General features: G+C 45.9%; 1 protein-coding gene across 1 annotated transcript in view; it reads left to right on the forward strand.

The window, feature by feature from the left end:
- The first annotated feature begins 2,566 nt into the window (after positions 1–2,566).
- The window catches only part of Gnal (G protein subunit alpha L), a 129,161-nt gene continuing 107,999 nt past the window's right edge, over positions 2,567–23,728 (forward strand). Inside the window, exon 1 of the mRNA XM_059245976.1 lies at positions 2,567–4,654. Within this exon, the coding sequence (XP_059101959.1) occupies positions 4,303–4,654 (352 nt within the window). The 5' untranslated portion in view covers positions 2,567–4,302. The remainder of the gene's footprint in view (positions 4,655–23,728) is intronic.

Below are 23,728 nucleotides of genomic sequence, written 5' to 3' on the forward strand. Positions count from 1 at the left end.
GATGCCTCCCAAGGTCGCTTGGCTCGGCCTGGGAGGAGGGGACTGGACCTACCTGGACTGAGTCTACCAGGTTGATCTCAGTCTGCGGGGAAGGCTTTGCCCTGGAGAAGATGAAAATGGGGGGCGGGCTGGGGGGAAGGTGAGGGGGGCAGGAGGGGGAAGAACAAGGGAATCCGTGGCTGATATGTAGAACTGAATTGTATTGCAAAATAAAAATTAAAAAAAAATGAAATTAGAAACCACCATGTGAGGGTCAATGAGATGGCTCAAATGTGTAAAGGCACTTGCTGCCAAGTCTGATGGTCTAAGTGATCTTGGACATCACCTGGTGGAAGACCAGAACCAACTTCCAAAAATTGCACTCTGATCTTTACATGCATGCCATGGCAAGGAGGTACATGCACATATACTCGTACATACAAAAGGCTTCTTTAAGTGTATTTACAAAGAACTACCATATACTCCAGCAATCTATTATTGGGTGTCTACCCAGTAGGCTAAGAGAAAGCCTAGTCCCAGGGTTACTACTTTGGGGGTCATTGGTAAGTCCCAAAGGCACCCCAAACTTTACAAACTATTGTCAGTGTCCTTGGCCCTCCTCTCAACTTGATGGTAAGCCTCTATTGATGATGAAATCATACACTTGAATCATAGGACATGAAGAAGTCGAGCAGATACTAAGCTGGAAGCTTCGCCTCTATTGGCTAGCTTTCATAGGAAGGTGCTGAGCATGCTACTAGAGGAGAAAAGTGTACTCTCCTGGGGAAGACATACAAGCAACATTATACGGACTGAGGTGGTTATATTTAGGAGTGTGTGTGTGTAACAAAATGATGTCATGAAAGCCGGGCAGTGGTGGCGCACGCCTTTAATCCCAGCACTTGGGAGGCAGAGGCAGGTGGATCTCTGTGAGTTTGAAGCCAGCCTGGGCTACCAAGTGAGTTCCAGGAAAGGCGCAAAGCTACACAGAGAAACCTTGTCTCGAAAAACCAAAAAAAACAAAAAAAACAAAAAAACAAAATGATGTCATGAAAGCCGGGCGGTGGTGGCGCAAGGCCTTTAATCCCAGCACTTGGGAGGCAGAGGCAGGTGGATCTCTGTGAGTTCGAAGCCAGCCTGGGCTACCAAGTGAGTTCCAGGAAAGGCACAAAGCTACACAGAGAAACCCTGTCTCGAAAAACCAAAAAAAAAAAAAAAAAAAAAAAAAAAAAAAAAAAATGTCATGAATTTGAATGAGAGCAAGGGAGGGTTCATGGGGTGGGGTAGGAGGGAGGAAAGAGAAGGGAGCTACAATCATATTACAATCTCAAAAAAAATGAAATGAATCCTCCCTCTCTCCACATGAAAATAGTCTTTACCCACGACAACACCTCTAGCCTTCTAAATTTGACGTATGGCTCCAGGACTCAGAAGCCAGAGACTTTAGTTGCCCCTCTAGGGTCCAGCTGCTGCCAGCCTGGTACTGTGTGTCCAGTGAAATTCTCTGCTCTAAAGTAAATAGAAACAGCAACAGGTAGGGCCAGCAAGTACTAGGGCCTTCAAGCACTCGCTTCCCATCGAACCGCTCAAATCCTACCCTCCAGTGACTGGAAAATTCGGATTATAGCTCTCAAGCAGGCCCTGGGGATCAGGACCCTCAACCCTGAGGGGTGGGCATCCCCGGTGACTCTCGCTCTTCACAGCCTCCCTCCTTTCCACCCCACCCCACCCCACCCCCCCACCCCACCCCCCGCCTTCTGCCGCTGCCCTTCCTCATCTCACGTGCCACTCTGCCCCAGGAGCTGCTGGTGGTTGCTCCCCTACCCCTGCAGCTGTCTTCTTGCCACAGCTGGTTGTTGCCATTGTTGCTGACTGGAGCCATGCATGGCAGGCAAGAAAAGACCATTTGGGAGAATCCTTTTTATTAGGCCTCGTGTTGCCACACCGTAGGGGCAACACGAAAACTAGCCGAACCATCTATTTATGTAGCCCAGAGAAGGACACGGTAACGGGGTGGTGGTGTTGTGCCCGCATCGCGAGACCCCCAAGGAAGACCACCACAGAGCCGATATCCAATGCAAAACACACAGGGGTTTATTTGGAACAAGCAAGCCCAGGCTTGGTGGTGTCCAACACTCCGACACAGCAGGCAGAGGACGGCCCTGAGCTCTCAGAATGAGGGGTTTTTAAAGGGAAAAAGCAGAAGCAGAGTGGTACAAGCCTTTGCATCATATGATTGGGTGAGGGAATGTAACCTTTGAATTTACTGGTTGGGGGTTACAGTTAATCATTTTTGGGCAGGCCTGGATAAGTCCCAGGCTCTGTCCTTGAGCTGCCATGGAGGCTGGCTGGCCTAGCATGTTCACACTGACCCATGCAAGTAGCTCTAAGTTGGTGAGGGGTCCCAGATAGTAAACAGCTGGCTGAACCTTGAGTGGTCAGAGTATGTGCAGAAAGGGGGCTACTGCAAGGACTATGTCTTTTGTTCACGGCCCTCCCAGAAACTGCTTGCTCAAGTCTCAGGAAACTGAAACTGAGGCCTGATCTCTGGAGAGAAGACTGACAGCCTGTTATGGCATCTGCTCTGTCCTTTCATCGTGTAAATGAATAATTGTATTTGCATCGATCACAGCACAGCTTCCAGTTTCGTGGCACTAGCTAGCCTCTTACAGCTTTCCCTCCTGTCTTAGAAGAGCTTCCAGGTCACCTAATGGTCACCAGGGCCTAGCTTGCTGGGGTACTGTCTTCCAAAGCAGGTACGGGTGGTCTGCAGTGGTCATGACTGGAGCAAGGCCTTCTGGAGCAGGAGTCACAGCTTCAGTTGCCATTATCTGTTCAGTTGGCGTGTGTCACAGGGCTTTCAAGTGTATACAGCAGGCTGGCTGTCCAAGAGGGCTTGCTCTTTAAAAGCTTCCCAGCTCCAAGCTGCCGGACTTAAGGGAAGGGTCTATCCAAAGGTCTCATCTACCCATTCTTGGGAGTTGCCTTAGGGTTTCTATTGCTACCCCGAAACACCATGACCAAAAAGCAAGTTGGGGAGGAAAAGGTTTATTTGGCTTACACTTCAACATTGCTGCTCTCACCTGCCCTTCAGGGTGGCTGCTGCTTCCTTGGGTAGAGGCCCTACGGCTTAGAGAAAAGTAGCTCATGGACAGGGGCCACCACTGGCCCCAGGATTGCTGATTCCTGTAAGATGGGGATGGAAGAGGAGTGGGTTAGCATCCTGTGCAAGAGGTAAATCCCAAAAGACTACGGTTGACTGGCTTTAAGGGACAAGACAGATCACATGTCTCTAGCTTGGAGACTTTGGACACTCCATGCCCCAACAGTGACAGTGAGGGGAAATGAGCCTAAGGAATATCGTGCTTGGAGCCCGTTGGGAGATTGTAAGCACTCAGGCTGCTGGAGTGAGACTAGAGATCGGTGGGAATGTGACATAGAGATTGTCCTAGTCAGGGTTATTATTGCTGTGATGAAACACTATGACCAGAAGCAATTTGGGGAGGAAAGGGTTTATTTGGCTTATACTTACTGTTCATCACTGAAGGAAGTCAGGACAGGAATTCAAACATGGCAGGATCCTGGAGGCAGGAACTGATGCAGAGGCAATGGAGGGGTGCTGCTTACTGACTTGCTCAGCCTGCTTTCTTATAGAACCCAGGACTACCAACCCATGAATGGGGCACTACCCACCACAGGCTGAGCCCTCCCCTGTTGATTACCAATTGAGAAAAAGCCTTACAGCTGGATCTCATGGAGGCATTTCCTCAGCTGAGGCTCTTCCTCTCTGATGACTCTAGCTTCTGTCAAGTTGACACACAACTAGCCAGTACAGGAGTTTTGCTCGGTCATAAAAAAAAGTTCCACCAAACCCCAACATTTTAACAATGCTCCACCCTGTCCCAGCTCCAGCTAGTGGTAACCTAATCGCCCCTGCAACAGGGCAAAGAGTTCTATCTGGTACTTAAAGTAAGCACCCAGGGTAGCAATACTTGCCATAGGAGGCGGTATTTACGGTAACGGGAGAAGACTGCGCGGCTGCATTTACGGTAACGGGGCCGGGCTGGCCAAGGCCGGGCAGCTGGGTCAGCTCCGCCAGTTCGCTGCGCTCTCAGGTGAGAGCACCCGCCCAGGACGTGCAGACGGTGCACAATGTCCCCTCGGGGCAGTGAGGGGCCGTGGCCCTCGGGTTGGACCCACCGCAGCCACGCCCCGCAGCCAGCACCCCGGGGTCCGAGTGCAGCGCAGCCTCGCGCGTCCGCTGGAGCCACGGTCTGACCCGGGGGACCTGCCCGCGCCCCGCGCCCCGTGCCCTGAGCCCCAATGGGCCTGTGCTACAGCCTGCGACCGCTGCTCTTCGGGAGCTCGGGGGATGCACCCTGCACCGCGGACGACCCGCGCGCGGAGGACGCGCAGTCCAGCGCCGCCCCAACCCCAGCCCCGGCCCCGGTGCCAGCCCCGGCTCCAGCGGGGACCCTGCTCCGGCGAGGCGGCGGCCGGAACCCGGCGAGCGCTCGGCCGGTAGCAGACCTGCAGAGCCGGCGGCGACAGGAGCAGCTGCGCGCCGAGGAGCGGGAGGCGGCAAAGGAAGCGAGGAAAGTGAGCCGAGGCATCGACCGCATGCTGCGCGAGCAGAAGCGCGACCTGCAGCAGACGCACCGGCTCCTGCTGCTGGGTAAGTCCGCACCTCCGGCGCCGGAGCCAGCCGGGGATTCGGGCGAGACCCTGCCTTGGGGAATGTCAGGTGTGGACACTGCAAACAGAATGACTTTCACCCTGACATTTCAACGACTCTGGCGCTCCTGGGTGATTTCGCTCTCTTTTGTTGCCTTGTGACCCGGGGCCAGTGGCTCCCCGATTACTAATTAATGAGCCTCTCTGGGAAATTTCCGCCCTTGGTCCATTGATTTCCGTAGCGTGAACTCCACAGGGATGTCTCATCCTAGTCCTCCATTTCCTGCCACAGTCCAGGCAGCTTGGTTTGTTCTAAGAACACCAATAAAAGGAGACTTGGAAAGCCTTTTAGCTAGACCACAAAGCTTTTATCGTAAACAAACCTTAGAGCAGAGCTGGGATAGTTGTATGGTGCTGGCTGATGAGAAACAGCATCGTTGTCTGTATCACACAGTGTTATAGAAGCCGTACCGTGCCATGCTGCTATTTGCTCTTGTCAGAACCAGCATATGAGAGGGGAAGCTCCTGCCTGTCTGTTCCCACGCTATGCCCCCCACCCCGCCTCAATATTCCCTCACCAACTGTAATAAAGTGGACATAAATCTGCAAGCATTTGGAGATTCGCTGGTATTTTTCAGAGTTGAGTTTTAGCAAGCGTAAGTGTGCTCTTATTAACTAACAACTGGAAAACGTTTTCTGTGCAGTTAACTGTGCAACGAAAGGGGATCTAAGTCATGAATTCCTGCATGTCTCTGTGCATGGTGTATCTGCACGCGCAGAAACCAGAGGAGGACATTGGGAATCCTGCTCCATCACCCTCCTCCTTGATCCTACGAGGCAAAGTCTGTCGTCGACCCTGGACCTAGATTTGTAGCCACCAAGCCTTGAGGTTGCAGGGTTTCGTGATGGTGGGATCAAAACTCAGCCCCTCATACATGAGCATCAAGCACCATGTCTCCATCCCTAAATCATAAAGTTTTTTGTTTTGTTTTGTTTTACCATTTTATTACATGTATTTATTTGTGTGTGCGTTGGCACGTGCATGCCACAGCACGCATGTGGAGGTCAGAGGACAACTTATGTCTCTTCTCTCCTACCAACTTGTAGGTCCCAGGGGGAGGGAACTCAGGTTATTCAGGCTTGGCAGGGCCTGGCCCTGAATCAGGGAGAAAACTAAGATGTCAGAATTTGATCCAACTTTGTGAGCTATCCGGAGGAATGGCTGGCATCTGAGCTCAGCTATGTATAAGGGGTTATGCCATGAGAAGAAGAAAAACTAGTTTACAAATCAATGCCACTCTTAAAACCTGGAGAACAAATAATGAGTTTAAACAGACCCACCCACTTTAAAAATGAATAAGTTAAAACAAAACTAGCTGCTATATCATGGTGAGATGTCTGAATTCTAAAACAAAGAGAACTTTCTCTTGAAACAAAGGGCAAAATATAAACATAAGACTCCTTCCTACCTATTCTTCAGGAGACACATTCCCAAAATTCTATGGATAATGGCAATCATATATAGAACCCTCTCCATACTCTGCTTTGCCCATGTATGCATAACTAGGATGAAGTTTAATATGTGCATTGGGCACAGTAAGAGAGTAACAACAACTAATAGAATACTTAATGAACAATAACCTGTAATAAATGTCATATGAGGGTTGGGGATTTAGCTCAGTACTAGAGCGCTTGCCTTGCAAGTGCAAGGCCCTGAGTTCGGTCCTCAGCTCTGGAAAAAAAAAATGTCATATGAATGTGGTTTCTCGTATTGTGCTCTACCGGCCCTTCTTATGATGCCATAAGGTAATACAGAGTCTCAGCAATGAAACAGGTGAATGAAATTGGAGTTGCCATGTGTCTGGAATACTGGGGCATCATATGTGTTGTCTTTCTCCACAAAGGTGCATAAGCAGACACATGGACATTGCACTTCACTCAGAGGACCAGCGATCTGCAACGGTCCCTGGCAGGTCAGCACCTGGTCAAACCCAGGCCACAGTTGCTATAGAGAGGAAAACAGACAATTGTTCCTAGGTAGTCTTTAACATTCTTGGAATTGGTATGATAAGCATGACTCCCTTGTTATCACCCTTTCGCTTGTCTTTCATTATAATCTTTATGAACATCTGGGCTCACATTTCTTAAACCTCTAGGTCCGGTTAATGTCAGCTAGTGTCAACTCTCTACACTCTTTAGAGCAAACAGGTCACTAATAGAGTATATCTGCAGATACCTTCCTATGCTGCAGACTACGGAAAGTACCCTAACCCATCTTCACACCCCCCTATCAGTGACATATACTGTTATAAGAGTTACTTGAGGTACAGGTGAGCAACGCCATATGGCATTTGGTGTAATAAATGCTCTTGCTGATTGCATCGTGGAAAAAGAGTGAGTTGAAAACACCACCGTGGATCAAAACCAGATAACTAAGTGACCAGCCAGCAAGTAGCATATACCATGTGGATACTCTCTACAAAGGGATGACATACCTCCTGGGCAGGACGGAGTGGTCAACACAAGGAAGGTTTCATTGTGGGCCATTGAAAACTTAGTTTATTTCTGAAATTTTTCATTTACTGTTTTCTTTTTTAAAGATTGAGTTATTCATGTATTTTATGTATATAGGTGCTCTGTCTTCATGTGCACCAGAAGGAATCGGATTCCATTATAGATAGTTGTAAGCCACCATGTGGTTGCTGGGAATTGAACTCAGGACCTCTGGAAGAGCAGTTGAGTGCTCTTAACCACTGAGCCATCTCTCCAGCCCCCATTCAATATTTTCTAACCACTGTTAACCATGAGTAACTTAAACTGTAGGCAAACACCAAATTGCAAATAGTTAACTACCATATACCAAAACCAAATATGATTGTTGCCTCAAAAGAGGAGACCAAAAAAGCTTCAGACTTCTGCTCTCCAGCTCTTCAGTGCCAACTTCTAAAATATGGCAAGCAAATATTTCTAGAGTCCTGGGGATATGAAATTATGTTTTTAGAATCTCATGCCTATTTTGAATCATAGTTGAGGGCATGGGCATTAAATACATTTTTGAATGGCAAAATAAATATCAGCTGCCTCTAATGAATTTTGAAGGACTGTACTCTAAAAAACACTGTCTGATAGCCTAATACAGCTTGCTTATTACCTCATGTTTGAAATAACAAGAGCTCAAAGTTCACACATATTTTCAGTTTGTTTAATGGATCAGATTTTAAAAGTTCAAAGTGGGGGAGAATTATGGTCTCAAGAAATAGGTAAACAAGGTAAGGTCATGAGTTATGATTAACAGGTTTTTTTCTCTTTTAATGTATTTTATCTGTATGGTGTTTTGTCTGCTTGTATGTCTATGCACCATGTGCATCCATTACCCTTGGAGGAAAGAAGATGGATGACATCAGATACTTTGGGACTGGATGACAGACAGCTATGAGCTTTCTTGTGGGTGCTGGGACTCAATCTCAGGTCCTCTGGAAGAACACCAAATTCCTTTAACCACTGAGCTATCTCTCCAGCCCCTAACAGAAGGCTTTTCAGTGTGATTGACTAGTCAAACTCCTAAAAATAATAGAGGCGTGGCTTAGTATTTGCAAGGCTTTGGGTTCAGTCCTAGAAGCATCCTACCATCAGAAATATATGAAGCGGAAAAGGCTTGATTTGTGATACATTGTGAAGGATGATTCTGTAAAGAAAAGTGGGAGATGGTCTCTGAAGAATGCTCTGCTAGGCTCTAAAGCATAAATTTCTTTAGCACCTTTTTATGGTTATTTTCTTTAAAGACTACCTCATAGTCTAATATGGTTTTTATATCAACATCTAATCTGAGTGGCATTAGCTCAAATGACTCACTTTGTGGAGTACGTTGCATCTTCCACCCAATGTTAACAACAAGAAAACCTGGGTCTAAGATTAGTTCAGTGGTAGCAGGCACTGGTCCTGGGTCCCCAGCACCAGTCTTGAAAAACTAGCAAATCACAATAATAACAATTTTTTTTAAAAAAAAACCTGTTACATCAGGCTGAAATGCTTTATACGTTTTTAGTAGATTTTAGTTAAATATGGAAAGGTTGCTGACGTTTGTTACCATTTAGAATGGGCTTGACTGGAAGTTTTGGCTCCGACTTGTAGGCCTTTGATCTCAGAGGTCTGCTTCTGTTACTCCTGCGTTTGCTAGTGAGTCTTTGCTCTTACTTGCCCACTGCTTCATTGATCCTAGACAGGTACACTGAGAGCCCGGCGTTGGGGACAGAGTTCACAGACTCAGGGCAGGCCTGCTTGCTCCAGTGCCCCTCCGTCCTGGTCCATCATGTTGAGGATGCTCTCATCCCCACCCACAATAACTGCTCAGGCCAGGATGTCATCCCAAGGTCCAGCTCTACCATAAGGTTGATCAGATTCCTTGACTCTCTTCCATACAGTCCTCAGCAAGGCTCCCCAGCAACAGCACAAACATTGAGGCATCCTTGGAACTGTGAGGACCTCTTGGTTGGAGGGGTGTGGCCCTGTTTTTAATCTTAGGGGGGACATTTTTCAGGAATACATGGTATTACTGGGTTCAGGGATGGTACATGGATGTGATGGAGTCAAATTTGTTTCGGTTTTTGATTTTTTTTTTCTTTAAAAATTTTTTACTCATTTTACATACCAACCAATCCCCCTCTCTTCCCCCCCCCAACCCACCCCCATCCTCTCCTCCAAAAGTTAAGGCCTGATGGAGTCAAATTTGAACAGCATGGTAGGAACTGGGAGGTGTGGCCCTGGAGAAGGGGTCAGGGACTGGATGTGGGGCACAGACAGTAGAAAGGGGCCCAAGGTAACTCAGCTTTGTAAGCTGGAAGTCTGTGATGGAAGCATTGACACTGTTTTCCAGCGTGGGATCCTGGGCTTGTAGACAGCGTCTTTCACATGGTGTTGGCTATTAAAGTCTTTGCTCTGGCCAGGCGGTGGTGGCACACACCTTTAGTCCCAGCACTTGGAAAGCAGAGCCAGGCAGATCTCTGTGAGTTCAAGGCCAGCCTGGTCTACAGAGCGAGATCCAGGACAGGCACCAAAACTATACAGCAAAACCTTGTCTCAAAAAAAAAAAAAAAAAGTCTTTGCTCTGCATGTAGGTGCTGTCTCCCCTTCTGATGAAGACATCAGTTCTGTAAGATTAGAGTCTTGCCTTATGACCTTAGTTACCTCCTTAGGCTCTGTGGCAAAATGACATTGAGGATTATAATTCAATATATGAATTTGGGGTGGAATATGCAAAATTGTGTCCCAACTAGCAATTAAAGCAGAGTGTCTATGTCCTATCTTACCAAAGGCAGCTTCATTTCCCTGATGCCTGTGAGACCTACACTAGTCCCTCACAGTGGTCAGGTGTTATGAATTCCTAGAATAAGATGGAAACATCAGTTTTCCACTGATGACTAATTATTTGGAGAGTCTATTATGTAGCTCTGTCTATCCTCCAACTCAGAGATCCACCTGCCTCTGCCTCCCAAGTGCTGGGATTAAAGGCATGTGCTACCACACTGAGCAAGACTATTTTTTTTTTAAGCATTAACTCATATTTTTGTGAGCCACAGTCTACATGACCAACCCATGGTTTGCTAACTCTTGCCTCTGGTTTCCCCCAGGCCACCCTAAGAAGGCCTATTGATGGTAAGCCTGGCCTATACCAGTTAAAATCATAGTTGACTTGGTGTATTAATCCATTTTGCAATGCTATAATGAAATAACTGAGGCCAAGTAACTTTATAGCAAAGAGAGGTTTACTATGACTTATCTTTCTGAAGACCAATAGCGAAGAGCTTGCATTTGGTGATTGTCTTTTTGCTAACCTCTTGGTGGTCTCAAGGTGGTTCAGTCTTGACATGGGTTCAGTCTTGATATGCTGTGGGGAGGGGGAAAAGAGGAGAAAAGAGAGGAGAGAGAAGAGAGGGAAGGGGAAGGGAGGGGACCTGAGAAGAGGAGAGGGAGAGGAGAGGAGAGATGTCCTGGCCTCTCTCCCACCTCTTATAAAGCCCTCGGTTACTCAGTCATGGAATTTCACCCTAATGATCTCATCTAGGTTCTCAACAGCTCCTACAGACCCCACCTCTAGACACCAGATTTGGATTAAGTGTCTACTCTCTTAATACCTCAAATTTTCAATTAAATTTAGCACATGAGGCTTAAAGTACAGACTCAGAGATGTTCATGGTGGTATACACAATACCAGCCCTTAGGGAGGGTGAGTTAGGATTACCAAGAGTTTGAAGCCAGCCTGGGCAATAAGTGAATTCCAGGCCAGCCAGAACGATGTAGCAAGACCTTGTCGAGAGAGAGAAACAGGGGAAGGAGGAGGAAAAAAAAAGAAGGAAGAAGGAAGGGGGAAAGGGTAAAGAAAAATATGACATATTCAAACCATACCCAAGCCACAGCACTAGTTATGAAAATATTTCATCTACCTGAGCACACAGAGCAAGCAAAGCTGTGCTCACTGCTAGTGTGTTCTCCTCCAGCGAGTCTAGGGCATTGTAAGAAAGGAGTTGTCCTGGCCCTTCTCCCTTGTCTTTCACTGATAGATGGACATTAATCGGGAAGAGACCTCGCGTCCCACCTCTTGGTCTGATACTCTTTCGGTCCTCATTCTGTTTGAAGCAGTCAGCTGTGGATAAGACCCAGGTTTTTAATCTGGTCACTTCTATTACATTTTTTGAGTGTGATACACTCTTTCACAACGAGCAATCTCTTTGGGACAGTCATGATGGTCTCTTACCCAACGTGACTTTAACTCATGTCCTCAGCTACTCTAAACGCACAGAGTGAAGACACACAAGAACTTTGATCACTCTACTTTTTTTCAAGTCTATTTTAGATTTGTGTGTTTGTGCTGGCTAGTTTCTATGTCAACTTGACATGAGCTGGGGTCGTCTGGGAAGAAGGGATCTTAATTGAGAAAATGCCTCTAGAGGATTGGCCTGTAGACAGGTCTTGGGGGGTATTTTCTTGATTGGTGATTGATGTGGGAGGGCCCAGCTCACTGTGGAAGTGCCCCCCTCAGGGAGGGGCAGGTAGTCCTGTGACATAAGAAAGCAGATTAGGCAAGCCAGGGGGAGTCAAGCCGGTAAGCAGCACTCCTCCATGGCCTCTGCATCAGTTCCTGGTTCCAGGTTCCTGCTCTGACTTCCCTGGATGATGGATTATAAACTTCAAGATGGAAATCCTTTCCTCCTCAAGCTGCTTTTGGTCATGGTGTTTTTATCCCAGCACTAGAAACCCTAAAACAGAAACTGGTACCAGGTCGGTCGTGTAATTTTGTTGTGACAGACCTGACCTTGTGTTTGGGGGAGGATTGTGGGAGGAGCTTAGAACATTGGGCTAGAGAAGCCAATAAGTGCTCAGAGCTCAGCGGGCTGTTTTCGAGGCATTTCAAAAATAAGAGAATTGAGAGAAATAAAGTCGGCGGAGACCTGGATTGGGAAGCTTCAGAGGGAAGTTTGAGAGTCCTTTAAAGATTATCCAAGCCGTTTGCTGTTTTAAGAATCTGTGGTTTTGGCCAGCTGTGATTAACAAGAGACCAGAACCACTAAAGTGAAACGTTTGCTTTGCTGGAACAATCGATGCTGGTCGGCTGGAGCAGAGAATCAGCTGTAATTAAGAAAAGACCACCATCACTGAGGTGAACTTTTCTGGGAAGCGTTTCCTCAGGGTCAGCACACAGCAGCTGTGGTCCAGAGGGGGCTGAGGCTATACCTTGTGCTAGCAGCTGAACTTGGTAATGTGTAAGAGTTTTCTAGGTGGTACTGCTTTTAAAAGCATGAAGGGATTATGGAGAACCACTGAGGCTTGGTACCATGTGCCTTGGCTGGCATTCCTGAAAAGAGGCTGGGAGAGGCCATCGGTGAAGGTGTACCCTCAGTTGTGGTAGAAGGCCATCTATTGAAGGGGTCATGGAGAGAAGTTGTGGCTGGGTATCATGTGACAGGGTCAGAGTCCCTGGAGAGAGCTGAGGAGGGGGGGTATTGGTGAAGGTGCAGTCCAGTTGCAGAGACCCCAGCATTTTGGAGATGCCAGTACCATGGATGGCTGCCAAGGACAGCAGCAGGTGTGGAGTGGAGCCAGCTTGAGCCTATAAGACAAGTTGTGTGTGCTGTGAATGGCAGACCTACAAAAATGGAGGCGTCAAGGCCCTTAGGAGCCCAGAAGGTTGTGAGTGGGTCCCAGGCACTGAAACTTTTGTACTGTTGAACTTGGACTTGGTTTAATTTGATTTAGCTGTGCCCTGACTCTTCCTTCTTAGAGTAAGAAAGTCTCTAATTTATTCTGATTTAACAGGTGCCCACAGTTGAGAGGCTTTGAAACTTTTAAAGAGATGGAATTTTAGGGAAACTTTGCAGTTTTCGAGAGACTCTGGATATTTTAAAAAGACTAAACTTTTAAAATGTTAAAACGTTTAAAAACTGTGGGACTTTTAAAAGTTGGGATGTTTTATATTGTCATATTAACATAGCATCTTAGGGACAACAAAAAATATTCTGGCTTAATGTGGGGGACCTACCCATTTCTCTGTGGGAGGCCCGCTCCCACTTTTTCCCCAGGGTACTCTTGAGGAGGGAGGAGGGAGAAATATTTAGACAGAAGGATAGAGGGGAGAGAAGCAAATAGAAACACAGGATAGCCTCAGGAGGGCCTGGATCATTATCCACCAGCCCCTCCTGTATCTTCTAAAGGGCCTTTTATAGGAATGCTAAGGGGGGGAGTAAAAGAACTCCCCCTAGCGCAGCCAAGTGCAGACCCTTCCAATCACCTGGTAACCACACATGTGGTCAAACAATCCTTTAATGCAGCCCTGCTGGGTAAAGCAAGCTCAGATCTCACTAGGAAATCTTTGTGGGCCTCCACAGCTTAATGAGCAATGTGTTTATGTGTTGAGCTGACAGAGCCAAATGTGCTGGCTGGTTTTATATCAACCTGAGATAAGCTGGGATCATCTGGAGGAAGGGATCTTAATCAAGAAAATGCTTCCATGGAATTGGCGTGTATGCTAGTCGGAAGGCATTTTTCTTGACTGATGTTTGATGTGGGATGGGGCGGTGCCACTCCTGGGCATGTGGTCCTGGGTTGTTGTATAAGAAAGCAGGCTGAGCAAGCCATGAGGATCAAACCAGTAAACACGAATTCTCCATGGCCTCTGTCTGCATCAATTCCTGGCTCCAAGTTCCTGCTCTGGCTTCCCTGGATGATGGACTACAAGTCGTAAGGTGAAATAAACTCTTTCCTCCTCAAGTTGTTTTTGATAATAGTGTTTTACCACAGCAATGGAAACATCAACGAAGACTGTGTGTATCTGGTCTGGCCTTATTTGGTTTGGTTTAGTACGATGATTAACCTTGGACAGGAAATGAACTTGAGTGAGCAGCATCACGCACCCTAGAATACGCCATGTGGTCCTATGTTCATGCAGCCACCACGTGACAGAGCAAGGCGTGAAGCCAGGCTATATCTGTGCCACTATACAACCCTGGAAGGTCACAGCACAGCCAGCCGCTGACCATAAATATGCTCCAACCGAGAGGATTGAGGTAAACAGAGAAGATGCGTGAATGATGGAGAGGAAGGGCCAGGCACTATTGTGACAGTAGAATGGGCAGCTGTGTGGTTCCCTGCCACTCTGGGAAAAGAAAGAATTTGGGGGAAGAAGAACATTCAACAGTTGAGCAAGCTTAAGGACTGAAAAGAATCCCGTGGGGCTTGTGGGTTCCCAGGTTAGTAGACTTCTGGAAGCTTGAAAGGGACAGGAAAGCATTTGCCCCAAAGGAGACGGGAAAGCTCAGTGCCACCCCTCTCGTGCTGTGCTATCATGGAGGCAGTTTGGAAGAGTGCAGATGAAATGGGCAGCAGTGGACCAGAGGTTGGGAGAACTCACCAGCTTTGCTAACACCATCTGACAGGTCAGCAATTTAGAGCAAAATGATTGAGGAGTGAGCAGGACGGGACGACCAGTCTCCAACCACCTATGAAAAGTCTCCAAACACATATGTCTCCCAGATGAGACCTAAGTACTGAGGCCTGACAGTAGGTGGTGACATGGAAAATGATCATCAGAAGATGCCCCACTACAGGAGCTTGTGGTGTGGCTCCACAGCAGAACAATGGCCTAACATGCACGAGGCCCTCATGTCAGTCCCCAGCACTGGGGATGGTGGGGGGATGGGGAGGGGGAAACCAGAACCAAAGTACCATGACAGAATCAAATGAGAATAGACGTGGTTTTAAAAAAAAAAAAAAAAAAAAAAGACTGGGGCTAGAGGGGTAGCTTAGTGGTTAAGAACACTTCCTGGTCTTGCAGAAGACCCAGGTCCAGTTCCCAGCACCCACATGGCTATTCGCAATCATACATAACTCTAGTTCCAGAGATCCGACACTCTCTTCTGACCTCTGTGACATGAATACGATGTACATATATACATGCAAACAAGACACTCATACACTTAAAATGAATAATAAATGAATCTTTAAAAATGTTTAGCAAAGAGGCCGGGCGGTGGTGGCGCACGCCTTTAATCCCAGCACTCGGGAGGCAGAGCCAGGCGGATCTCTGTGAGTTCGAGGCCAGACTGGGCCACCAAGTGAGTTCCAGGAAAGGAGCAAAGCTACGCAGAGAAACCCTGTCTCGAAAAACCAAAAGAAAAAAAAAATGTTTAGCAAAGAAAAACCCACAAGGACTGTTATTTACTTCACAGCACACTTAGCACTAACAGTATCATGAGGGCAAGGGATGGTCTCGAACTGAAGTCAATTCTTTCTCTGACAAACATGGAAATGAGATCCTGCCCACTGAGGTGGTGGCTCCGTGTGTCCAGGGGCCAGTGAAATCATCCAGGGTTTCAGGTTCCCTGAGGAGGGCTGGGAGGAGCCAGGGCATCTTTAGGGCAGTGAGGCCGATCTGGGCAATGCAGCCAGGGAGGACATGTGTTGTTCCTTTGTCCACAACCACCGGATGACCAGGAAACCAGAGCACTCCAACTGCACACTCAGAGTGATATGTCTGGCTGCTTCATCCATGATACCAGATGCACCTCTCTGGGGAATGATGACGAGGCAGGCTGTGTGTGTAATGTGGAGGGCAAGGGACAGATGGGAAATCTCTGGACCTTCTGCTCCGCTTTGCTGTGAATGAGGACAGCTCTAAAAGGTTAAGTCTGTCAATAAGAAAACAATCTGCCCTAGGTTATGTCCTTAGATCGAGATCCAGAGCAGAGCAGTTAGTGAGAAGAAAGAGGAAACAGAGTAACTAGAGCAGGGAGGTAGTTATTCTGAAAAACTCATCTCAGGGCCACGAGCACAAGTCGGTCCTCTTAAAGAGGCCACATAAGTTCATTTAAACCAAGCCAAAAGAGATGATGTCCTGCTGTTGGAAGCTGCAGCTTATAAATAGGAAAAGCATCATTTAAAGAACTTTCCTGGGCTGGATAGGTGGTTCAGTGGTTCAGATCACTGACTGCTCTTGCGCAAGGACCCAGGTTTGATTCCCAGCACCCACCTGGCAGGTAACAGCCACGTGTAACTCCAGTTCCAGGGAATCTTATGCCCTCTTCTGGTCCCCTTGGGTACTGCACATAATACACATACACAGACATTTTAAAAATCCTTATATCCACAAATAGGTACAAGTATCACTCACCCCCATCAAATAAATGTCTTTGCAACAGACCGTGACAAAGAAAACCACAACTGGTCAAAACTGCAAAGAACAAGCCACAAGTAGATATAAAGAAAAAGATGAGTTTATCTTTTGGGGGGACTCTATATTAATTACCATCTACTACAGAAATAAGCTCCTCTGATATGGGTTGAGAGATGAGTAGTCTATGGTTATAAAGATAAGAACAGTTTATTATGTTCATTTAGCAGAACAAAGTATTGGGTTTTCTCCTGTGGTCTACGACCTAGCCAGCCAAGGGTTTTGTCCCCAGTAACACTGCTGGGAATGAGTTCCGCCTAATGGAGTTGTCTTTAAATACAATCAGAAGATGGATGCTTACATAATATATGTGCAACTATTTCACTAGAGGCCATATTCTGGCAGGATAGTCATTATTGTAGCTCACAGGATTCACAACTACGTAAGACTGATGATTGCTCTTCTTCCCTAGCAGTATGCACAGAACCTTCCAGCACTATGAGAGCTATGCATCAGAGATGAAGCTTCTCGGCTGTTTAGCTTGATTTCACCATGCCCCATGACTCAAGTGTGTGGTGTCTTCAGCAGTAGGGTTTTACCAAAAAGTTCTGGAGGGTAACCAAAGCAACATCAATAGACTACAGTATTTGTGGAGGTCAATGGAACCCCACTGACCTGTTGTAGAATATTATTTTAAGGTGTGTTACTTTTGTTTATGTTGCATTTGTCAACTCTGTGAAGTTGTGTTACTGTGCCTGTCTAAAACACCTGATGGTTTATGAAAGAACTGAATGGCCAATAGCAAGGCAGGAGAAAGAACAGATGGGGCTGGCAGGCAGAGAAAATATATAGAAGGAGAAATCTGGGGGGGGGGGAGACATAGCCAGAAAAGGAGGAGGACTCCAGGGGCCAGCCACCCAGCTACACAGCAAGCCGTGGAATAAGAAACAAAGAAAGGTATACAGGAATAGAAAAGGAAAAGCCCAGAGGCAAAAGATAGATGGGATAATTTAAGTTAAGGAAAGCTGGCAAGAAACAAGCCAAGCTAAGGCCAGGCATTTATAAGTAAAGATAAGCCTCCACGTGTGATTTATTTGGGAGCTGGGTGGCGGGTCCCCCAAAAGAGTAAAAAACAACCAACAACACTGGCCAACAACTCAAAAAGAAGTAACCTCTACCTAGCACAAGGCTTTTTATTGAATAGCCTATCATTGTCTCAATTATAGGGTAAGTCCATTTAAACTCTTTTTATATGTGTATGTATTTTAGAAAGTGTCTACAGTAGCAGTGTTTTCAAAGGTCCTTAGTGTTATCCCTCCCCAAACTTCCTCCACTATTCTGCCTTCGTATCCCTTAACCCATTTAACCCTTCTTGTCCCATTATTTCCCCCTTTTCCTTCATCACCCAGGTTCTATCCCCCTTCCTTCAAAATCTCCCCTGTTGCTCCTGTATTAGTCAGGCTTCTCTAAAGGAACAGAAATAAAGGAATATATGATGTGTGTGTGTGCGTGCATGTGGGCATTATATAGAGACTCTGGTACCTGCCCAGCCCATGAGGCTGATCCCAACAGACCCAATCTGGTGCTGAAGGCCTGGAGGACTCCTGGGGAGTTGCTGGTCTTCAGGCTATGTTGGAATCCCAGAGAATTGGTTCTAATGTCAGTGAAGGGATGCCATAGCAACAGGAAGGATGAATTTGCCAGCAGGAATGAAAGCAAGCAGACAGAGTGCAAAGCCCTCTTCCATGTCCTTTGATCTGTGTGGCCATTGGGTGAATCTTCCCACTTCAAATAATCTGATGAAGAAAATCCCTGGAAAGCATGCCCAGCAGCATGCATTTTAGTTGATTCCAGATCCAGTGAAGCTGACAAACAATATTAGTCATTACAGCCCCTTCCTAGTTTTCTAATCTCTATGGGTACTAAGTACCCATAGCATGTATTGGAGCATTTATTTCATCTATCAAATCATGATGTTTCTCAAAAGGAAAGAAATTCATTGAGGAATTCAGGAGCTGTTATTTGCCTTTGAAACCTCTGGCATGTGTTGGGGGCATGGCTAGCTAATCTGGGGGGTGCAGGCAGCAGCTACTCTTCCCTGGTCAGCAGCACATATGACATCATCACAAGAGAGTCCTGATTAACTCTTGTGTGGTGCCTGGAAGGGAATCATTGCAAGAAAAGTGAGCAGGTGCTGGTCCACAGTGTGGAAACCTGACTGCTAGAGTAGATGCATTTTATAGGCCCTTCTGGGAGCAGACAGTATGTTCAGAGTCTCCACAGAGAGGCAGCAAGAGAAGCATAGGTCAGAGCTCACATTTACCAAAAGCCCACTGTCCTTTCTCACCTGGAAAAAGAGGTCCCTGGAAGTAGGTGACCTGCAGAAATGTGTAAATGTCCATCTCACCAGCACAGGAGTGAAGCAATACAGCAGGACAGAGCAACCCAGCCAGGCCTGGGCAGGACCCACAGAGCAGACGCATTAAGCAGTACTTACCCACCCCCTGCACCTCCGAGGCCAGAGGAGACGAACCACAAGCTTCCAGGTATGCTGGGAAAAAACCTGTGATGCAGCCAAAGCCAGCATCACCCTACAGACTGAGTGCCCATCATGAAGCAATCAGCCATTTGATGTGTGGGACAATGTGTGCGTGGAGACAGACACCTGTACTCACTGTTGACTCAGCCATTGTTGGAATTCGGTAGTCACATGTCCCAGATTCTGAGATCTGCTTACAGACTCATCCTCAGGGGCTCATGGCCTCCAGCAGGAGACAAATGAGGTAGCCACCTGTGGCACTCAGCGGCTCTCTTTATCCCAGGAGGGACCGAGTTCCAAGACTCTCCACAGTGCCCAAAAGATAGAGCCACGCCCCACAGACACTGTGCTTTGCTTTATGCATATGTTGCTATGACAAACTTTAATCCATATACTAAGTACAATAAGTGAGTAATATCGAGAACTGTAATAATAATATAGTGTAAAAGCTGTTTTTAAATTATGTATTATTTATTTCTGGAATTCTTCATTGAATATTTTCAGATCTCAGTTAACAATAGCTAGCTGAGTAGATAGGAAATGAGCTCGCTAATGGAAACTACTGTACAGTATAAACCAACACCTGGTGGGCACAGAGGACCAGTGGTCAGGGGGTAGTGGAAGGGGCACTTTTAGAGAGATCAGCAGAGCCTGGCATCCCTCAGGCATCTTTTGGAGAACTCACTAAAAAAAATAAAATGTAGACTATATTAATGTTTTTAAAGCAATAGCCATTTTGAGGTTTTTTTGGTTTTGGTTTTGGTTTCCTACCCTTGGAAAGTATCACATTAAGGTTTCATCTAGAACAAATATGAAATACCTTGTCCTCAGTTGCACCTAAATTCAACCAATAGGGATAAAGTTCATCTCATTGACTTCTGTGACAGGTGAGGACGTTCCCCCCGGTTTTCAAGAAGTGTAGAAAAATGCATTTGGTCATGATGAATTTTCATTCTACAAAGAACTAGTTAAACAGCATGGGGCAACAGCCAGGTGATATCCTTTCATTCCTGTTGTTGAGGAGGGGGTGGCTACGTAGTTCTTCCCCCGACAGCACACTGAACATCAGCTGCCTCATGAGTGGCACACTCAAATTGCTTACAGAGAGGCAATTCATCCAATCTGCCTTCCTATGCCTAATGGCCAGGATTATTTAATATTCATGTCCATTTTCCTCTTTTTGCCTGATGATAGTTTCTCAGAAGTGAAGATACCCCACATGTGGTGGTTTGCATGAACAGGGCCCCCATACATAGGCCCATAGGGAGTGGCACTCTTAGGAGGTGTGGCCTGTTTAGAGTAGGTGTGGCCTTGTTGGAGGAAGTGGGTCACTTGGGGGTGGGCTTTCAGGTTTCAGGAGCTCAAGCCAGGCCCAGTGTTACTCTTCTTGCTGCCTGAGGATCCGGATGTAGAACCCCCAGCTACTTCTCTAGCATCACGTCTACCTGTGTGACACCATGCTACCCATCATGATGGTAATGGATTAGACCTCTGAATTATAAGCCAACCCCAATTAAGTGTTTTCCTCTGTAAGAGCTGCTGTGGTCGTGGTGTCTCTTCACAGCAATAGAACACTGACTAAGACACAGTATTAGGGCTCCTACAAGGTAACAGCAAGGCCTGGAGGGCAAACTCAGTAATCTGACATGCAGGTGACAAATTGTGGAGTTTCCTGTCGACATAACCTCTGTCCCTTGGAGATCCTTTCCAGGGGTGGCTTCGGGGAGGCAGCCTCACCTGGGGCTGTAGCATCAGAGAAGCTATCTTGATTCTGCTGACAGTAACTACTCTTAGCCTCTCTAACCCATCCCTACAAGTCATCCTAAGTGCAAATTTCCAGACTTTATCCCAATGCGACCAAACTTTCCTTTAGGAAAACGGGCAGTGGATCTCCGGAGTAATCTCGCAATTCTTGTATTCATTTCCTCTCTGCTGCTGTCAGAAAACACCATAGCCAAGGCAACTTAGAGGGAGGAGTCCATGATGCCAAGGACACGAGGTGGCACTCGGCAGACACGGTGGCAGGAGTGAGAAACTGAGAGCTCGCAGCTTGAGATGCAAGAGGAAAGCAGAGAGACCTGGAAATGACACAAGGCTTTTAATACCAAAAACCCACCCTCCCCACCCCACCCCCGGTGATGTACTACCTCCAACAAGATTGCACCACCTAAACCTCCCCAAACAGTGCTACCAACTGGGAACCAAGTATTCAAGTACCCGAGACTATGGGAAACATGTCTCCTTCAGACCACCACAACTGAAGACGGACACCACCTTAGAACAGGATAGACAGTGATACTCCAAGCAAATGCAGCTAGTAAATAAGCAGGCTTAGCTATTCTAACAAAGTAGACTTAAAACCCAACTAGACAGAAAAGATAAGATCGCTTCATACTCATCAAGGGAACAGTCCATCAAAACGATACTGTAATTCTAAATGCATACACCAAACACAGGTGCATCTAATTTCATAAAGCAAGTACTAGTAGATGTTAGGTCACAGATTAGCCCCAACTCAGTAATAGTAGGTGACTTCGATACCCTACTCTCACCAATGGATAGCTTATCTAGGCAAAAAGTGAACAGAGAAAAATTGGCATTAGAGGACACCAAACCAAATGGCTAACAGATACATAGACCATTCCACCCAAACACTAAAGAATGCATGTTGTTTTCAGCAGTTTGTGGAACTTTCTCCGAATAGATCACGTATTAAGACACAAATCAACTCTTAACAAATATGAGGTTAAAATAGCATCTTGTAGTCTGTCTACCCAAACTGGAATAAAGCTTGATATTAACAACAAGAAAAGCTACAGAAAATACACAATTTCCTGGAAACTGAACAACACATTATTGAATGATGACTGAGTCACTGAGGAAATTTTAGAAGTTTCTAGAATGGAACAGAAATGAAAACACACCATCTCAAACCTGTGGGGCACAAAAAGGCACCCCTAAGAGGAATGTTTATAGCTCTAAGTGCTCCTGTCAAAAGAGCAGAGAGGGCCAGGGAGGTGGCTCGGCGGATAAAGCACCCGCCATGCAAGTTTGGCAAGTTTGATGACTTGAACATGATCTCTGGAATACACACAAAGGGGGAAGGAGGGAGCTGACCACACAAATTTGTCTTCAACTTTACACATGTGTGCCATAACACGTGTAGGCCCCCAAACACCACACACACACACACACACACACACACACACACACACACACACACCACTAATAATAATAATATTTTTAAATCAGCAAGAACTCAAATAAATGATATAAATGACTTAATGATTTTGAGTCTTTGGAAAACCAAGAACAAACAAAATCCAAAAGCAGTCCAAAGAGATAACTAAGATCAGTGTAGAAATTAATGAAATGGAAACAAAAAATACAAAGAATCAGTGAAATATGTCAAAAACAAAAAAAAAGAACCAATTAAATGAAGAGATGTTTCTTTGAAAAGACAAAGTTGACAAACCCTTAGACAAATTAGCCAAAAAGAGAGAAAAGATCCAAATTAGTAAAATCAGAAATTACAAAGAAGACATTTGCTGTGGGATGTTCTGTATGTCACATGTGTTGCTGATTTAGTCAATAAAGAAAACACTGATTGGCCATTGGCTAGGCAGGAAGTGTAGGCGGGACAAGGAGGAGAATAAAGCTGGGAAGTGGAAGGCTGAGTCAGAGAGACACTGCCAGCTGCCACGATGACAACCAGCATGTGAAGATGCCGCCGGTAAGCCACGAGCCATGTGGCAAGGCATAGATTAATGGAAATGGATTAATTTAAGCTGTAAGAACAGTTAGCAAGAAGCCTGCCATGGCCATACAGTTTGTAAGCAATATAAGTCTCTGTGTTTACTTGGTCGGGTCTGAGTGGCTGTGGGACTGGCAGGTGAGAGAGATTTATCCTGACTGTGGGCCAGGCAGGAAAACTCAAGCTACAGACATTATAACAGATAACAAGGAAATTCAGAGAGTCATATGGACATACCTTAAAAACCTGTATTTCACTAAATTGGAAAAATCTAAAAGACATGGATGAATTTCTAGATGCATATGACCTATAAAAATTAAAACAATGTGAAATACAAAATTCAAATAAATCTACAGCCATCAATGATACAGAAGCAGTAATCAAAAATCTAACAACAAAACAAAGCTACTGTAGCAGGATTCCAGCAGACTTTGAAAGAACTAATACCAAACTGTTCCATAAAATAGAAAATGAAAGGAAGCTCCCAAGTTCATTTTAATGAATCTAGCATCAGATAGACACAACAAAAAAGGAACAGTAGGCAGTATGTGGTGCTGTCCATCTTTAATCCCAAGTACACATTAGGCAGAGGCGAGCAGACCTCTGTGAGTCTGAGGCCAGCCTAGTCTACACAGCAAGTTCCAGGCCAATCATAGCCACTGTCGTAAAAGACAAAAAAAAAAAAAAAAAAAAAAAAGCTTCATCACCATAGATACAAAATACTTTATTCATCAGGGTCAAGTTGACTTCATTCCAGAGATTTGGGATAATTAATCAGTAAGTGTAATTTGTCACATAAATGAACTCAAAGACAAAAATCACATAGACATGTCCACAGAAATGGAAAGACCATTGACAAAATCCAACATCCCTTCATGATGAAAGCCACAGAGAGGCTAGGCATAGAGGGAGCACACACCAACATAAAAATGTTCTATATGACAAACATATAGCCAATATCATGTGTAATGGAGAAAAATTCACAACATTCCCACTAATATCAGCAAGAAGACAGTATCCGCTCTCCCTATTCCCGTTGAATACAGTGCTTGAAGTCTTGGGAAGAGCATTAAGAAAAGAAAAGGAAATAAAAGGAATACAGATGGAAAAAGAAGTCCAATAT

The sequence above is a fragment of the Peromyscus eremicus genome, chromosome 19 (genome assembly GCF_949786415.1).
Source record: "Peromyscus eremicus chromosome 19, PerEre_H2_v1, whole genome shotgun sequence".
NCBI classification, from domain to species: Eukaryota; Metazoa; Chordata; class Mammalia; order Rodentia; family Cricetidae; genus Peromyscus; species Peromyscus eremicus.